The sequence below is a fragment of the Solea solea genome, chromosome 4 (genome assembly GCF_958295425.1).
Source record: "Solea solea chromosome 4, fSolSol10.1, whole genome shotgun sequence".
NCBI classification, from domain to species: Eukaryota; Metazoa; Chordata; class Actinopteri; order Pleuronectiformes; family Soleidae; genus Solea; species Solea solea.
This window is the reverse complement of record NC_081137.1, coordinates 15742998-15759614: the sequence shown is the minus strand read 5'-3', so window position 1 is coordinate 15759614 and position 16617 is coordinate 15742998. Positions and strand designations below refer to the sequence as shown.

General features: G+C 42.6%; 1 protein-coding gene across 2 annotated transcripts; it reads left to right on the top strand.

Annotated features, from left to right (window-relative positions):
- The first annotated feature begins 112 nt into the window (after positions 1-112).
- On the top strand, positions 113-16130 carry prdm15 (PR domain containing 15). Of its 2 annotated transcripts, none has more exons than XM_058627133.1 (24): positions 113-211; positions 834-873; positions 1494-1587; positions 2008-2161; positions 2284-2436; positions 2531-2636; positions 3232-3309; positions 3438-3659; positions 4135-4326; positions 5266-5360; positions 5442-5475; positions 5608-5775; positions 6213-6307; positions 6418-6549; positions 7957-8097; positions 8625-8788; positions 9553-9632; positions 10400-10519; positions 10648-10779; positions 11527-11610; positions 12342-12517; positions 12602-12682; positions 13485-13706; positions 15024-16130. In XM_058627133.1, the coding sequence occupies exons 1-24, from the start codon at positions 113-115 to the stop codon at positions 15552-15554; spliced, it is 3393 nt and encodes a 1130-aa protein (XP_058483116.1). In that variant the 3' UTR covers positions 15555-16130. The 2 variants fall into 2 exon arrangements, with proteins under 2 accessions (XP_058483116.1, XP_058483115.1); XM_058627132.1 differs by having other exon boundaries at positions 5442-5529.
- The last annotated feature ends 487 nt before the right edge of the window (positions 16131-16617 follow it).

Genomic DNA, 16617 nt, shown 5'->3' with positions numbered 1-16617 from the left:
AATATAATTCCCATTGATTTCTGTATCATCTTGTAGTATTACGTTTTACATAACCTAACTGAAGCTTGATCAAGCTGCTTTGTATGACGAGCATGTGCCTACAGCTCCCATAATGCACTCGGCGCGGCGCGTTTCCGGTCCTGCGCCGTTTCTGGAGCGGATTGGAACCCGGAGTCAGGATTCGCTAAATGAAGAGTCTACTGCAAGAAAGGTAACGTGTTTTTCTACAAATACACGTCGGTTTTGTGTAACATGGCGGCTTAGTGTGGTAGTGGAGCTGCAGCTGCGTTGTCCTGTTCGCTCTGACTCTTCCTACGCCGCCTCCTCTGCGCACTGTCTCCCGCCGAAGAGCATCGACTCCGGTCTGAGGGTTTGTGTCTCCGGTCCATCCGCCATGCCGACTGTTCTTTGTTACAGTGCAGTGAAGAGGAGCCTCGCAGATCGGAGTTAAAACCCGGCTACACTTTGGGAGCGATTCAAATCCTGGATCCCAGTTTATACCGGACTGCTGTGCTTCGTCTGTCTGAGTGTGTGTGTGTGTGTGTGTGTGTGTGTTTGGCCTCACACCTAAAGACAGCTCATGCTGGCATGGTCAATACATCAGTGTTTATCAGGGAGCTGTGTTGCATTCACTGTCACCGATTAAATGTGTGTGTATGTGTGTGTGTAGATTCACAAGTTCAATTCTTATTGACACAAAAAGTAGTTCGTTTTATGAGTGCACACTTTCTCTCTGTGTTGATTCTGATCTCTGGTAGGAAACATAAATATGTATATACTGTGTGTATATATATACAGTATATACATATTTAAAATAATCTTTTTGTTCATAGGTTGGAATAATGGCTGAGCACACGCCAGATGAGTTCATCTGTGAGTATGAATCTCCTCTTTAGGACCTTTTCTGACTTAATAACTGACGTTCTTAGGACCAGCAGTCCTCATGGAGACCAAAACCTTGTTATGTGTGTGTGTGTGTGTGACAGACCAGTTAGTGTTGACAGTCGGGGATGAGACAGTATACTATATGGGGTTATATACAGTACAGTATATACTGCAATATATTATTGCATGTTATTTTAGAGAACATTGCAGTGAATGTCTATTATTAGAGTGGAACAAATTGACAGTATTTTACGTGAATGAGTTGAAAATGCTGTCCAGTGTCTAGTGTATCTTTCCAGTCAGTCCAGGACCTCATCAGCCCTTAATAATGGTCTCATAATGTGATTCATGTTTTTCACTTTGTCCTTTGTTGCATGTTTTTGAACATTATAGTGACATGTTTTTGGTAACATCACTAATGTTTTCTCAAACACATAACTACTAATATTAGTTCACCTGTTTCTACAAGATTTCAGAAAATCGGATGAAATGAAAGTAGATTACATACATGAGGCTCCACCCGTTTACATTTAATGCAATAGTATCATGAGTTGCAGTCATATGACCAGTGTAATGATGAGTGTGATATGTGTGTGTGTGTGACACAGGGTGCGAGGACTGTGGTCAGTACCATGACTCCGAGTGTCCTGAACTGGGAGCGCTGGTGACTGTCGAGGACTCCTTTGTCCTCAGCCGAGCTCGGTGAGTGAGCGGCAGCTCGCTGCTACTGACATGCAGCAAGAACCTGCAAGACACTGACCTCTGACCTCTGACCTCTGTCTGGAGGCTGACTCTGGGGTTGGAAAGTGCACACAGAACCTGTAGAAAACCCACTCACACACACAGGGAGAACATGCAAAGGCCCGGACCGGGACACGACTCATTAATCTGTCAATTCTTTTTTTCATATAATCATTTCGTTTTTTGGGTCCTTAAAATATTGGTGGGAAAAGTCAATTGATATTTCCCAAATTTAATAGTGAAATGATGCTCAATATACAAAATATGCACATTTAAGAAGCTGAAACTTATGACTTGTTTTCATATGCTCTGCCTTGCTTTATATTACTGCAGTTTCATATCAAACACCGTTGCTGTATTGTTTTCCTTTTCTTGGACCAGGTCGTCTCTACCAAACAGCCTGGAGATCAGAGCGGTGGCTGACGGGCAGGAGGGCGTGTTTGTCCTGCGGCGGCTGGTCAAGAGAACTCGGTTTGGCCCCTTTGAGGCAAAGAGAGTTCCTTACCTGGAGAAGGAAGGCCCGTTTCCTCTGAAGGTAGAGACTGATGAGCCCTGGCCATGTTTTCTTGTAGCGTGGACGCATTTGCTTTATTTTAGCTGAACAGATGTGACTGTTATCTTTGCTATATTAAGATCTTCCCTCCTCCTAATTGGCAGATCTTCCAGAAGGATAGGGTGGTGGTGTGTTTTGACTCCAGCAATGAAGAAGACTGTAACTGGATGATGCTGGTGCGACCTGCAACTGACCACAAACACCAGAACCTGACGGCTTACCAGCAGGACGATGGCGTGTACTTCAACACCTCCCAGGTGACTCGCATCCATCCTGAACCTAACCCTGAACCTCTGATAGGAGACCGGTGTTGGCTCTGGTTCTGGTTCACCTCTGCTGTTTGTTTCTCAGGATCTGCTCCCAGGCACAGAGCTGAGGGTCTGGTATGGAGCTTTCTATGCCAAGAAGATGGAGAAGACTGTGCTGAAGCCTCCACTTCCACCGCCACCTCCACCAGGTAGATCAGAAAGTCTTACTGAACAAGACCAGGCTGATGCTCCTAACTTTACTTTTAATGTTGACATTAAAAACTAAATATAAAATCTGATACACACACAAAAGATTGGTGAGTTTGCCCCAAAATAGGTTTGTTTGCTCCAACTTCACGCGACAATCTGTGTTATTTATAATAAATAATAAAAAGAAATTTGTAAGCACCTTTCAAACACCCATGGTCACTTTAAATCTTATATAAGAAGAAAACGGACAAATTCAGGCAGGGAGGTTATTGTGTGGATGTGTTGTGGGATTGTATTCCAGAGTTTAAAGTCTTAATGTGACTCGAAAACACACAGAAATCACTCAACATTATATTTTTATTATATTATATTATTATATTACATTTGTATTTTATTATTATTATAAATCATGAAGTCTCAGTACACCAACACAATTTGGTGGATACATTTCCTGGCTCGGCTGTTGAAGAAGCACCATAAAAGAAACTCAGCTGTTAATGACGTTATAGACTTTTCTATTCAGAATGATCCAAGTGATCTCTTCTTTAAATTCCCAATGCCTTTTAATATCGTTTTTTTCCCTCCTCTCCTCAGATGTGTTGATGTCTAAAATGGAGACCTCTGAGAAAATCCGAGCTCACATACCCACGGTGGATGAAGAGGCAAACACGGGTAACAGTGACTGTCTTACAAATATCTGCTCTTCCTTCCTGATACGGTTTTTGAATTATTTTTATTTATGCTGTGTCATGGTTAATTATCCTGTATCCCCCCCCCCTACCTCCTTCTGTCAATCTCAGGCAACATGTTGAGTCACCTTGACGAGGTGAAGACAGTGAGTTTGCCTCCGGTCGACCCAGAAGAGAACTTGCTTGCCCCATTTGAGGAGGAGGAGGAGGAGGAGGAGGAGGAGAGCAGCGCTCCCGTACGTCAGCCGGTCCCCAAGAGAGGACAGAGCCGAGCAGGGAGGAGAACCAAGGGACGCCGGCTTGGAGCCACAGCCACCGTGAGCAAAAACAAAGGTGAGAGCACACAGTCGGGTTTGAGAAAACACTGTTGGTATCTGTTGGACCAGTTTGTAGAAAAATGTGTCTGACATCGCGTTGAGGGGCAGCTGAGCGAGTGTTAACATCAGTGAAGACAACAAAACACAACAACAACACATAGCAGCGTACACAACAGGGAGAAAATGTAAACAATGACTCAGACGGTCCTCACAGCTGCATGTTAGTCACTGCATCACTGCCACTCTGACGTTGTACAGGTGCTGGGTATTGCAGAGTTTTACTGAATGGCATTCTGGGAAAAAAAATATTTGAACAAACGAATTGTTTGAAGAGGGAGCAGGTTTATGAGCAAATACCTGCATCTCGCTGTGTTTGATGCCGATAAGAACATTTTAGAACAATATTCACACGTGAATATTATTATAGTCGTTTTAGAGTCTGACGACCTAAAGTAAATTCCTCTTTGACATTGGATTCCTCACGTGTACAGATGTCAAGCCCCCAGTGGCGACGTCGGAGCCGGTGGCGGCGGCAGCAGCATCAGCAGCAGCGAGTGCTGCGGCGAGTGAGCCTGTCCTCAAGAGACACAAAGTCAGAGAGCACAAGAGGGTGTACCGCTGCTCCCTCTGCAACAAGGTCTTCCAGAACAGCAGCAACCTCAACAGACACATCAGATCTCATGGTACGTCAAGCTGAGTGGAACGACACCGCAGTGCTGTGACAATCAATATGGAAATATTCCTAACAGTGTATTTAAGCCTCCTGCTCATACACAGTCCTAACAATCGTATAACGATACATCATTGTGTCTAACTAAAGGACATATAATGCAAGTGAACTTCTTGTGATAAGCGCCACCATGAGGAATCATGAAGTAATGACCCTGGTAAAGCCAACTGGCTAGATACAATTCATGTATGGATATTTATGAATGTGTAGAGCAGCGATTCCCAAAGGTGAAAGGTCCTTAAGTTTTAAATTGTTGTTAAAAAATGCATGATAGATTTTAAGAATGACCTTATAGAATAAATATCTTAGGAATAAAACAAAGCCATGTGTTATTTTTATCTGACCTAGTTTAGCCAGTGTCACCAAATTTGTTGATCCGCATAATTATAGCCTCTCTCTCTCTAGTTATCAACAGGAGGAGATGTGAATGTGAATGGCGCCATTCAACGTTCAAGTCATATTTTCTGCTTTTTAAAGGCTTCTTCGTGGTCAGCAGTGTTTGCAATTAATGTTAATTGACTCATTTTAATAATTTAATTATTAATTTAATAATCATTTAATTAAAATAAGCCTTTCAGGAATTACATGGAGCCCAGCTGTTATAATGAGTATTTATCTGCGCTGATATTTTTACATCCCCGCGTGAAAACAATAATATATATGGGAATTATCGATCTTAGTTTCATGTGTTGTAGTTGTAATTCAAGGTTTGGGTGTGGACCTCATTTTCAGATGTCAAAGTGGTTCCCGACATTCTTAAGTTTGGGAATGGTTGGTGTAGAGAAGTAGTTTTAATATAAAGAGTGTGCATCACCGAAAATCACCGAATCCTAGCAGAAACCCACTTGAGGATGAATGTCGTGTTAATTGTCCGTCATGTGTCTCCTCCCAGGTGACAAACTGTTCAAGTGTGATGAATGTGATAAGTTGTTCAGTCGCAAAGAAAGTCTGAAGCAGCACATCTCTTACAAGCACAGCAAGACCATGGTGAGTAACGCACCAACCCGTCACATCCAGGCTTTGTGTTTTTTCTTCTTCTAACACCTTCTCCTTATGTGCGTCCAACAGCCTGACCACGAGTACAAATACAAATGCAACACATGTGAGAAATCCTTTCGCCTGGACAATGCCTTAAAGTTCCACAACTGTCGGACAGGTAGCGGCAACCACCGACCTGTTGCTATATTTCTTTAAACAAGTTGAAGTGACATCATGGTTTGTTTTCTCTCTCCAGATGACAAGACGTTCCAGTGTGACATCTGCTCGCGGTTCTTCTCCACCAACAGCAACCTCTCCAAGCACAAGAAGAAGCACGGCGAGAAGCTCTACTCCTGCGAGATCTGCAACAAGATGTTCTACCGCAAAGACGTCATGCAGGAGCACCACAGGAGGCACGGCGTTGGTGAGTCACCCGCAGGGCATGGAACGCGTCTTAAAGGTCCTTGGTAGGAACATTTAGGAGGGTCTGTAGAGCTCCGGACGTCAGGTGACTCATTTTTCGATGGTTAACCACGATATCCGTTGCTTGGGTTTGTTCCCAACGTCTTCTTCTGCTCGCTGTGAGTGCGTTTGGAGGCTGATTCACCTGATTACACCACCAAGGCATTATCTTGGTGGTGTAATGTCAGCTACCGGAGCTCTATTGTCAAAAGCCGTAGAACTTTCACCAGTGCGTCATAAGCGAATTACAAGTGGAGCATATAAATGTAAAAAAAAAAAAACAACATCAAAGCTAAACTATAATAACTGTATCACAGTGTGTGTTGTGCTCTGTGTGTTGCCATATTTTTTATTACATAATGCCCTTTGCTGAACTCATCCCATAATACATCTGGACAGGACCAAAGCACATGAAGCGAGAGGAGCTGGAGGCCAACGGAGAAGAGGGGACCAAGTACAGGAAGGAGCCGTCTCCCTGTCCCATCTGTGGCAAGGTGAGCACTTCTGAACAGCACCAGAGGTCCATGGTGCCTCTGTCAGCAGGAGAAAGTAAGTGCACACAGTGAGTACCGGCGAGTGTAGTGACGCGTGCTTGTGTGCACAGGTGTTCTCTTGCAGGAGTAACATGAACAAGCACCTGTTGACTCACGGCGATAAGAAGTACACCTGCGAGATCTGCGGCCGCAAGTTCTTCCGCGTGGACGTCCTCCGGGATCACATACACGTCCACTTCAAGGTGAGTCCACGTAACCTGAAGTGTGTGAACTGTAGATCATATTGTGATGGTTGACACCCCTGATTTCCTAAATCCTTATGATCCTGATTCACAAGGTCTGGATTTGATTCATTTAAAGATATTTCAGTTTCCATTAACTTGGTTATGAAAGAGATTTTAACAGAATCTATGCCACAAATTGTACAAAATCTGAATCTCTAACCTGCTATGACATTAAAATATAAAAAAAATAGCCCAAAGTAGTTACATGAATGCACTTGTTATTTAATATGACCACACAGTGAAACTCTACTGTACAGTTGCAGGTGATTGTTCTTTTGTAACGTCTGAAAACCTGTTCGGTAAAGCCTTGAAGCACATCAGACAGTTTAAAGTGATTTCCAGGTTGTCCAGCAGAGGGCGACCACCCTCCACTGTACTGTATCTTACAATCTGTTCTAATACTGTCACGGTGACATTTTGTCCCGACACCCACACACACACACCTGTACATGGTTGCCAAACCTCCTCTGTGGTACTTCCCGCCACAGCAAGTGTCTGCAGGACCACATTTTACCTCGATGACACACAAATGAAAACATCACGTCAGCTGTGCCGTTGCAGCTGTAAATATTCATAAAATGTGCAGCATGAGTCAAATCAGATCTACTGGACTTTAATCGTTTTCAATCAGGTCTTTCTGCATTGAAAGTAGGCTCGGTTCACTACTTTTTTTTTTATCTTGTTTGTTGAAATCCTCATCACATTCTGTTGTCCACCTGTAATAAGCACGATCAGTCATTTCACTCGGACCAAACGGATCGATTTGCTGAATGACCTGCCCCTCCTGAGTGATTTGATTATGGTGGTGCTTCGTCTTCCACTTGACTTCTAGCGGGTTGTCAGTCAGAGTGTGTTTTTGTGTTTTGAGTGGAAAGAAAGGAAGAAAGTGGTCAGATGAATGGGTTTCAGTGTAGCCTGCTATTTTTACTTTATTTGTTCATGGCTGTCAGGATGTGAAGGAGAAGGATTTTTAACAAACGGCATCCAAAAGGGTTTCAGAAAGAAATGAGAGAAAGTTACTCGGCTGAGGCCACTCGGGTTCCCACAGTCAGGCCCTCGCCCACATTTCCAGAACATTTTATTTCAATCCGTCCTTTAACTTTTGAGTTATGCTGCTCAGAGTCAAACAGACAGGAGAAGGTAATTACATCCTTTATCAACTTGTCATTCCATGGCACTGTGGATGAGACTAAAACACCATCAACACACTCTGATAGATGATGATAGAGTGGCAGGTGAGAGCAGGTTTCTGACTGTGGTGATCAAACTTCACTGCAGTTCATGCGCAGTACTTCTACACATTCTCTGCACCTTAGCTCCTAACTTGTTTTTTTCTCTCTGTGTGTGTGTGTTTGTGTGCTTCAGGACATAGCCTTAATGGATGAGCAGGAGAGAGAGGGCTTCATCAAGAAAATCGGCATCTCGGCTGGCAGCAGTGACGACACGGACGAGGACGAAGACGAGGACGATCAGGAGCACCACAAGTACAATTGCAAGAAATGTCAAGTAAGCTTTGTGCTGCTGAGAGAGGAGGAGGAGGAGGAGGAGGAAGAGGAGGAGGCCTGTAGACCCTTTATCTGAGAACGTGCTCAGAGAAGTGAAGGGGAAATACATTATAGAATATTAATGTTTTGTCTTTACTCCTCTTTTATCCTCTGCAGAACGTCACAGGTCAAGTTCACTGACATGTTCAAGGCTGCTCAATAATCAGCGAGGCAACAGACATCTAATGTCCTCTGATACTTAAAACTAAGAACAGATGGAGTTATATAAACTCACAGTGTTTAACTTGCATTAAGGTGCCACTCAAATATCTTTGTTTGTGCATGGGCAGTTTAATTGGCTGCTCTAAATTGCCTGTCGGCGTGCGAGTGAGTGGTTGGTTGATCGTCTCTATAATGCCCTGCGATGCACTGGTGACCTGTCCCAGGTGTGCCTATGCCAGCTGGGATTGGCACCAGCAGCCTCCACAACCCTCATGTGGTATATCTTTGACAGTCAGTGGCAAATAAAGGTTCTGTGTGTGTGTGCAGCTGTCGTTTGCAAGGGGGAAGGAGTATCTGAAGCATATCATGGAACGGCACAAAGAGCGAGGCTACGGCTGCGGCATCTGCAACCGCCGCTTTGCCCTGAAAGCCACGTACAACGCCCACTTGGTCATCCACAGAGAGCAGCTGCCCGACCCTGCAGTGCAGAAGTAAGAGGAAAACACGACCCAGCTCACACACACACACACACACATTTGTTTAGCAGCGTAGAGTCAAGGCTGAGATAATAACACAAGATAAAATGGAGGCAAAAATGTCAGCAAGTCTGTTCTCTAGTGATTATACCGAGTATGGCTCGATGCCACGTTTTCATGTCCGACATCAGTCTTTTTTTTTTTTACCAATTTTAAACATCTCAGCCGTTAATAACAGTGGCATTCACAACCTCGACACTTTAGAAACACTATATTTCGACTGTAACAATATTCTCCTCACACAAAGGACAAAATAAACACCTCACAACATGTTAATGAAAATGCTGTGGCGGCTTTTGTTACATTTTTCAAAAACAAAATTATACTCGGTTCTTTGTACATTTCTCACTCATAAAACTACTGTTTTATCGTCTACATGAGGGTCAGTGGTGCCTGTTTTTAATTTCTTTAAGCATACAATTATGCAGTCTCTTTACAGCTGCTTGCCTTTCATGATTGAAGCTTTAATATGATATTTAGGGCTCATGGTCATTTAAAATTTTATTGTATGAGACCAATACTGATAGATTATTCCCCTTTTTTTTACTCCATTAAAAAGCCAATCCTAGGAGAGGAAAAGTGTTAATTAACTGAATTTGAATTTGAAATTAACTGAACTTAATTTAATTTAATTGAAATTTGGATCCATAAATGTTTAGTCAGAGTAAAACTGACCTCTGAAAGGAACCTGCTGTCAAATCCGCTCGTCTTTCCCCAAGGTACATTCATCCATGTGAGATCTGTGGCCGAATCTTTAATAGTATCGGGAACCTGGAAAGACACAAGATCATCCACACTGGTGAGCAGAACTCTGATCGCTGAGAATAATGGTGAACAAATGGTCACGCGTTGCTTCTGTTATCATATTAAATACAATGAACATCTATGCAATTAGGATTTAAGTGTATTTAGAGCTGCAACTAACGATTATTTTCATAATCGATTAATCTGTCGATTATTTTCTCGATTAATCGATGAATCGTTTGGTCCATAAAATATCAGAAAACCATAAAAAATGTTGATCGGTGTTCGTCAAACCTGGAAATGATGATGTTCTCAAATGTCTTGTTTTGTCCACAAACCAAAATTATTGACTTTTAATGATTAATTTGTTATCCAGAGCAAAGAAATTAAGAAAATATTCATATTTAAGAAGCTTAAACAATCAGAAATCTTGTTTTAATCATGAAAAAAGCTTCATACCAATTAATTGATTATCAAAATAGTTGTCGATTAATTTAGTAATCGATTAATAACCGATTCATCGATTAATCGTGTATTTTTTTTGTCCTTGAATATTCAGTTTGCAACTGGTTTACAGAGACTGTGTGAGTGTTCTTCTTCTTGTTAGTTTCAGATAAACATGTGTTTTAGAATGTTTAGAAAGTTTCTATAATGCCTTGCAAGGTGGAAGATGATGTTGACACTAATTTTGCTGTTGGTGGTTAAACCACAACGTTTGTGAAACATTTGTGACCTAAATTGGACAGAAAAAGGAAGATAAGTTAACTTGAAACACTTGAAACACAGGTTTTGCATCAATGAGACTGTGTTTTGGTCATTCAGGTGTAAAGAGCCACAGCTGTGACAAGTGTAGCAAATCGTTTGCGAGGAAAGACATGCTGAAGGAGCACCTCAGGGTCCATGACGACATCCGGGACTTTCTATGTGCAGAGTGTGGGAAAGGTGAGGTTCTCACCGCCGCATCACACGCTGCGCGACTTCTTTCTCTCCACCGCGTCAACAACAGAGTCGACATAGACATGGCTGATGTTTGGATTGTCGCCAATTTAAGGTAATGTTCTCCTGTGCAGGCATGAAGACCAAACACGCTCTGAGGCATCACATGAAGCTTCACAAGGGCATCAAAGAGTACGAGTGCAAGGCGTGTAACCGCAAGTTTGCCCAAAAGGTCAACATGCTGAAACATTACAAGAGACACACAGGTAAGCAGAAAATGGCCGAGTACGCAGACGTCTGCCGCAGGCCGGCGTGATGCAGATGTTGTCATTTGGCCTCATCCCTGACAGTTTGTATAAACACTATGCAGTTGTCTTGAGTTAGCCCCAAAATGTGTCATGATAGAGTGGAACAGAACGTAGGATCAGGTACATGTGCATGAAACACCATGCTCCATGACGTACACACGCATGGAAGGAAATACTATCAGACCTGACTGAGGGAGTGTTTGTGTGTATGCACCAGTAGCACAGAGACGGGCTGCGACAAGAAGCTTTTATTAGCAAACTGCTGGATAATTGGGTTTTGAGCAGAAGAATTCACAACAATTTAATGTTGTGCAAAGTCGCCGTTTCTTTCTGTCTGTCTTGACATAAAAGGAATCACTTCTGTGTGCAGTGCAGTCATGTGGAGCCGATAGGCGTAGTCGGTATTGTGGGAACTCATTTGGAGCCCGTTTGAAACTATTTGTTTATATTTAAAAGTCGCGCACCGCAGAGTTATGTGTTATCATTTATCAAACGTGGTGAGCAATGGGCTATAAATCAGGCTTAAATTTGAATTCTCTGTAGACGTGAAACTCGTACAGTATGGAGAGGCCTTTTCAGATTTATTATTAATGCGTCATAGGAGTTGGTTCCACGTGGACTGACAGTGGCAGCACCATCTTCACAGGCAGATATAGTTTACGTGTCTGCGTCTTCTCTCTCTCTTTCTCTCCCTCGTGTCTGCAGGTGTGAAGGACTTCATGTGTGAGCTGTGTGGAAAGACGTTCAGCGAGCGGACGACTCTGGAGACGCACAAGCTCATCCACACAGGCAGGTTCCTCGTGCCGCACTGCTGCACACCACTCAGTCACACAGTTACACTGGCTTTAAGCCAGTTCCAAGCCCAGCGCTGTAATTTACCTCTTTGATTAGTTCAGTATGTTTAGAGCCAAACCCACTCAGAAATTGAAACACCTGCTAATCGAGTCTGAAACCCAGAGGGAAAAATCCATTAGAGTCACATTCAATGTGTGATGTTACCTGTTGGTTTGTGAGTTGCTGTTTTGAAGCCATGAGTTCCATGTTCTTCTTTTAACACCAGAGGAAACCATATTTGGAAGAACAGAGAGTTTTTTCCACTACATGTCCAACTACACCTGCAACCAGGTTTCTATTGGACAGCACTATCTGTCCAATCACAGGGTCCATGTCCCAAAAATGGACATCATGTTGTGTCGCTAAAGATCTGAAACTAATGAATGAGACCTCAAATATTAGAAATCGAGTAAGAAGTTGCCTCATTATTACTGCATGACTTCCTTTTGCCACCAGAGGAGTCGCCCTCTGGTGGCAATTCAAGAAACTACTATAGGTTTCAGACTCTTACTTTGCTGCCTCACAAGCCATGTCAATTTTTTTATACACTCTTTCTTTTTGGACGTTTTACTCATTCATGTGTTCATCTTCTGTAAATGTACAAACCCCTATCAGTGATGTTTACATGAGAAGATTGTGGAACACAGGATGCTGGACTGACCCCACTTCCCTCTTTGTCACCGCAGTGGGTAAGACGTGGACATGCGCCACCTGTGATAAGAAGTACCTGACGGAGTACATGCTGCAGAAGCACGTCCACCTGACCCACGAGAAGGTGGAGGCCCAGTCATGCGACCTCTGTGGGACCAAGGTGTCCACTCGCGCGTCCATGAACCGACACCTGCGACGCAAACACCCTGAGGTGACTCCCGTCTGGGAAACTAAACACGTGTTTGATGGATTGGGCCAAGTACCTGTTGTCAAACTGTCATTGTTCGCCTTCTAGATGGTGTCTGCGAGGATGGATGAGTTTGATGATCTTCAGGAAACGTCGACGATCAATGATTCTTCTATCAGCATTGTGCAGGTTTGATTTTCAAATTTCCTGATGCAGCACACCATAATGAGACGAATCGGTTCAATTGGGGTGAAAACAAGTTGCTATTAATCTGAGATATAGATAATGCAGATTACAGTTACATAAAATAAGATACAAAATTTCATCTTGATTATCAAGAAGCTGGTTTATATTTGAGGTGCCAAAAAGCTTTTCAGCTCAATTACCGGCTCAGAGAAAATGGATCCAAAGAAAGCACTTTGGGCACTGTGTAGCAAGGCTAATAATTGTTTTAAAACAAAATCCTAAATCTACAATTTCTTCCTTGAGTGATGACATACATCCCCAACAAATGTAAAGAATAATCTGTCCTTTACTTTTTTGAGTTATGCTGTCAAAAAAAACAACACAAACACTTTGGTGAAGGTAATAAATAAATGGGATGCTAATGTGTTGCCTGGTCACCGTATGGTTTTCAGTCTGATCACTGCAGATGAGTTTTGCGGCCCTAAATGGTTCACAATCAGCAGTCTGAAGTCTTCAAAGACACGGGTCAAGGAAACCTGCCAGACCCTGATCTCTTTTCCATCTTGCAACAATGACTTAACAATCCCAGCCAATCAGAGACCAGGGCAGGATGACATCAGCTGAAATGTTAACAGAATACAACAGTGATTCATCATAGAGAGAAAATTGCAAAGGAAAAACACAGAGACTGCGACAAAAAAAAAACAACAACACTGTAAACATGAATCTGAGTGAAATGAAGCCTGGTTTCATGCATCATTTCTAAATGAATTAAATCTAAACAATGTCACTTCCTCCCCCTCAGTCCACTCTGACCCTGGAAAAAGACGGCACATGTCAAGAGAGGCCCAGCCGACCGTACCGACACTCCAAAAAGAGGCAGAGGGTTCCGGCTGAGCCGGAGCTCTCCGAGTCCGACGAATTTGTCGATTTCTCCGAGCCGAGGCATGAACCTATGACGGAGTTCAACACCGTCATCGTCGGCGATGAAACTGAGACGAGCTCTGCTGTGCAGAGCATCCAGCAGGTAACACACATTTACAGCTTCTTCCGCTTCTCGTTATATAAACATTTCTAACGTCTGTTTGTTTTAAAAAAAAACGATGACTAGTATAACCAGCAGGTGTCCTGGTTAAAAGTGAGCCAAAAACTCCCAGAAAGAAGCTAACTGCACTTTGTTTGCTGATGGAAAGAATAAATAAAACATTCACAGAAGCAACAATGATTTGGCTCCGTGTTACTTCAGCTGCTCAGAGTTCAGTATGATTCAGTAACTGTTGGACATTCATTCACAAAATAAAAGTGGGTAATTATGAAATACAAGGTGTAAATCTAATTAACCCTGAAGAGTTCATTGAATATTAATAAATATATATATATATATTTATTTATTTATTTAATATATTTAATAAGACTAATTTGTTCTTTGTGGCAGAAAATGTCACTTTCCGAAAAACTTTTTTCCACTTTAAATGAGTCAGTCTTTTAAATCTACATCAGCCTGAAATACCTGTATTAAATATTAATTGTATTTTTGAGATTTTAACCCATTAAAAGCCAGTATGTTTACACAACTCTATAAATATTACAATCATTTCCAGAAAGTACCTTTCAAGGAGAATTTGATTGTAATTATTATTAGGCCCTGAGATAGGTTTGGGTTTTTAAAAAGTGACTAATTTGTTCCTAGTGGCAGAAAATGTCACCTTCCCAAAAAACTGCTGTAAAAATATTAAATATTAGTTCTAAATCTTTCCCAAAATTAACATCTTCTGGCAAATTTGAGCTATATTCATTCAACACAGACAAAATGGCTTGACAATAAAAAACGGAATGGCACAAAATGTCCCTCGGAACCTTTAAATTATGTGAATTATTACTTAATTTTTTTTATGTTTAAAACCCATGTTGATTTGATTTATGAACTAATGTGATGACACTGGAGATGTATTATCTCTCATTTGTCACTCTTTACAGCATTCAACTTATAATACTACTATACGTGTACTGTGTGAATATCCCAGATTCTGAAACACCAACAATTATGTCACTTAAATCAACTTTCTTCCTCAATCTGATGCTCCATTTGAACTCATTACCGTGTCTACATGTCTAAGTGTACTGAGGTGCTGCCATGTGATTGACTCATAAGATATTTGTTGACTAGATTTACATAATAAAGTGGTCAGAGTGTGCATATACACGCATGTGAACACAGAAGATGGAGATTTGAAAACAGATTAGAGGTCAGCAATCACCTAACCTTGTATATTTAATACTAAATCAGCAGATGAAATGCTATCATCATTGTGTATTTCTTACTGTGCCGCCGCTGTTGTTTCAGGTGGTGGTTCTTGCCGACCCCAACGCTCAATCTGCGACCTCGCCCAACAACTCGGTGGGGCTGACCAACATCACCGTCACGCCCATCACGAGCCACGCCCCCACCCAGTTCACCAGCCTGCAGCCTGTAGCCGTGGGTCACCTGACGGCCAGCGACCGGCCGCTCACGCTGGACAACTCCATCCTCACCGTCACCTTCGACACCATCAGTGGCTCCGCCATGCTCCACAACCGTCCCGCCGAACTAGTCCCGGAAACGGTGGGTCCCGGTGGGGGTGCGGCGCCTCAGTCTGTCGCCCACTTCATCAACCTCACAACTCTGGTCAACCCCATGGGTCACCAGCTGGAGGCACCCACTCTGGCCTGGAGGCCCGTACCCGCGGCCGAGGGCAGCCAGGTCGTCCCCGTGGTGGAGGGAACTCAGAGTGAGAGTCAGGAGGTCCAGAACCAGGGTCCGGACCCGGGTCGACCTGGCCAGAACCAGCAGCACGGGCAGCAGAGCAGCACCGCACAGCAAATGTTCAGCTACTAAGCAGAGATTGGAGGTGCCGGTCACCTCACTCTGACCAACACTGTTACACGGTAGAGTAGATTTTACGATCACTGTCACCCTGATGCCTCTCCAAACTCCATGGAAGTGAATGACATTTAAATGTTTTCTTTTTCCTTTTTATACTGATAAGAAAAGAAAGGTCTGTTGATAATTAACGTTATAATTTTAAAGAAGAGAGACAGACGCGGTACATTCAGCCTGATTTCACTGACGCTCCTCTGGAGGATTTACATTTCAAACCAAAGCAACATGCGGAATATTCAAATGCCTTATTATCAGCCTTTTTTTCAGAACATGTGCATGTTTTCAGGATGAATCTGCTGCTCCTAAAATGAAATAAATACAAAATGTCCCAACAAGAGAAGATGCACACACACACACACACTGTTCAGTGAAAACACTTTTGTGATGAAGTGATGGTTGACATTTTCCTAAAAGCAACCCACTCATGAAGTCCTTATTTTTGAATGCTGCAACTGTAATTATTACCAAACTGTCTGGAAAATATACTGGAATCCTTTTGTACTGTTATTTTTAAACAGAATTACCTCGAAATGGCTCTTGGTTTTTCTTTCATATGAAATTGAGTGAATGCTGATATTTACATTGACGAGGCTGCACCGAGGTGTGTGTGTGCGCAGGCATACGTGTGGTCTACATATGTTTGTATTTTTGAGTTAATTGCCTCTATAGGGCCTTTTTAGGCAATAAACACTTACCTTGTCAGGACCAGTAGTCCTCATGGATACCAAAACCAAGTCCTAATGAGGGGGAACCTCATTTCTGTTAGGGTTAACACTTTGTTTAGGCTGTCTAAATAAATGGAAATGAATGCAGTGTCCTTCCTATTAGGAAGTGTGTGTGCGTACATGTTTTTATATCTTTGTGAGAACATTCTGACTGGGCTCCACAACTTTAAAGTGCTTTTTCATGATAAAGACCTGGTTTTAAGGTTAGGGTAAAGTACTTAAGGCACTTAATTATGATGGTTAAGGTTAGGGTAAAGGGTTAGGGAATGCATTATGTCTATGATGTGTCCTCA

Bases quoted from the DNA above. Each gene is read 5' to 3' on its own strand.
- prdm15 (XM_058627132.1), top strand. From the start codon at position 113: ATGCACTCGGCGCGGCGCGTTTCCGGTCCTGCGCCGTTTCTGGAGCGG. The intron at 2,162-2,283 runs GTAGAGACTGAT...CCTAATTGGCAG, and splicing joins AAGGCCCGTTTCCTCTGAAG to ATCTTCCAGAAGGATAGGGT. The intron at 6,550-7,956 runs GTGAGTCCACGT...TGTGTGCTTCAG, and splicing joins ACATACACGTCCACTTCAAG to GACATAGCCTTAATGGATGA.